Genomic DNA, 1,862 nt, shown 5'->3' with positions numbered 1-1,862 from the left:
GACGTCTACCACACTCCGGGGGGGGGGGGGGGGGGGGTAATCCGGGTTTCCCCCCCAAAAGGGAGGGGGCCAGGGCCAGGATTTTCCGAAGGGCCCGCCTTTTCCTCCCCCCGGTCCGGAACAGGGCGGAAAAGAATACTTTAAAACCCAAGGCTTAAGCCGGCCGGTCCTTGGTAAGGGCGGTTAAGGGGCCTAAGTCCTCATGCCGGTCCTGCTTCTCGTGCGCGTATGGAGCGTGGACGTGTTCCCGAGCACGCCGCTCGCCAAGCGCAAGGAAATTGCCGCGTCGCGACGGCAGCAGATTGACGCAGGAGCCTCCCATCCTTCCCTTTTTAGCCCCCCGCTACCAAGTTGCACTCGTGCGACGTATAGCGGGGGGCCACGACTACGTTTACGAAACATAAGTAGTCCCGCGAGGTGTGAATTTGGCCGCCCAGTTATACGGTGAACCTTCTTTTGTAGACCGCTAGGATTGAGAGCAGCCTCGCTCTCAATCCTAGAAGTCGAAGGATTGTGAGCAGCACTCCTCGCAATCGTAGCATCTCTGTACGATTGCTAGCACCTACGCTCGCAATCCTACATCTTCTAGGACTAAGAGCAGCTCCGCTCCCAAGGTGACTGGTGACGCCTACGACTACTACCAGCGCGCTCGAAATCCGAGCAAAGTCTAGGATGCGAGCAGCTTTGCTCACAATCCGAGCAACATGCCTCCGATTGCCATCTTGTAGGACTATGAGCGGCGGCGCTCACAATCGTACCCAAGATCCAAGGATTGCTAGCACCTGCACAGAGGGCACTCCCAATCGCTCCAGCCGCGAGCGCTTGTGAGTGAGCGCGCCGGGAGGGTCTCATCACAATCCAACAGTGATCTTGCAAAACCCCACGCGGGAATTTTTTCTTGACCGCTCATGGTACAAACCCCCGCGGCGTCTGTCGAACAGGCAATCGGTGTGACGCGAATGGCAATGGCAGCACGGTCCACGGGCACCCGGCCCCCGCACGGTATGCAGACGTCTGTCCAGCCGAGCTTCGACCCCACCCGCGGCGAGTGGGGCGGGATCTCGCTCTGCGAGCTGCGATCGTCCCCGGCGACGCTCTCGGGCTGGCCTCTGGACGGTGCGGGCTTCACCGTCGAGGAGATCGTCGGGCGAGGCGCCAATGGCGTCGTTGTGCGGGCGGTGAGCGCTGCGAGCCGGTGGCAGGGTCCCCGCGCGGTGGCGCTCAAGGCAGTGCCGCGCGGGAATAGCAGCGCGCGCGAGCTGGCCCTCATGCTGCGCCTCCGGACCGCCGAGGCCCACGCGAACCGCATCATCCAACTCGAGTCCTACTTCTTCGACCGCGAGGGCAGCCTGCTCGTGCAGGTACTGCCGCTCTTCGACTCGTCGCTCCGCGCCTACATCGACGAGGCGCCGCGTGCCACCGACCCACTCAGCAACATCGAGCTCGCGCGCAGCGCCGGCCGCCAGCTCGCCACCGCCCTCGCCCACGTTCACCGCCTCGGCATCGTACATCGAGACGTCAAGCCCGAGAATGTGCTGGTCTCGCACCGGCGGGGCAGCGCAGACGGCGCGGACATTATCTGCGTGCTCGCTGACTTTGGCGCCGCGAAGGACCACAGCCGCGGCGCCGCCGAGTCCTCCCCCTCCCTGTGCTACGTCTGCGCCCTCGAGTATCGTGCTCCGGAGCTCTTCTTCGCCGCGACAGACTACACGTGCCCCCCCCTCCCGCGCCCCACGGCCGCGATCTCCGGAGCTCTTCTTCGCCGCGACAACCTACACACCACCCCTCTGGGGACTGGGGATGGTAGCCCCTTTGGGCGGCTGGGAAAAGCCCCCCGAATAAAAATTTTGTTTTTTTTGCGC

The 1,862-nt window shown here is 63.5% G+C and overlaps 1 protein-coding gene across 1 annotated transcript in view; it reads left to right on the top strand.

Moving 5' to 3' along the window:
- Positions 1-959: 959 nt before the first annotated feature.
- The window catches only part of EMIHUDRAFT_232987 (kinase domain-containing protein), a gene marked incomplete at both ends in the record, with an annotated part of 1,613 nt that continues 710 nt past the window's right edge, over positions 960-1,862 (top strand). The window contains one exon of the mRNA XM_005782689.1: positions 960-1,655. Coding sequence (XP_005782746.1) covers positions 960-1,655 — 696 coding nt within the window. The remainder of the gene's footprint in view (positions 1,656-1,862) is intronic.

This window comes from Emiliania huxleyi (genome assembly GCF_000372725.1).
Source record: "Emiliania huxleyi CCMP1516 chromosome Unknown EMIHUscaffold_187, whole genome shotgun sequence".
NCBI lineage: Eukaryota > Haptophyta > Isochrysidales > Noelaerhabdaceae > Emiliania > Emiliania huxleyi.
The sequence above is the reverse complement of the archived record's forward strand: the minus strand, read 5'-3'. Positions and strand labels throughout refer to the sequence as shown.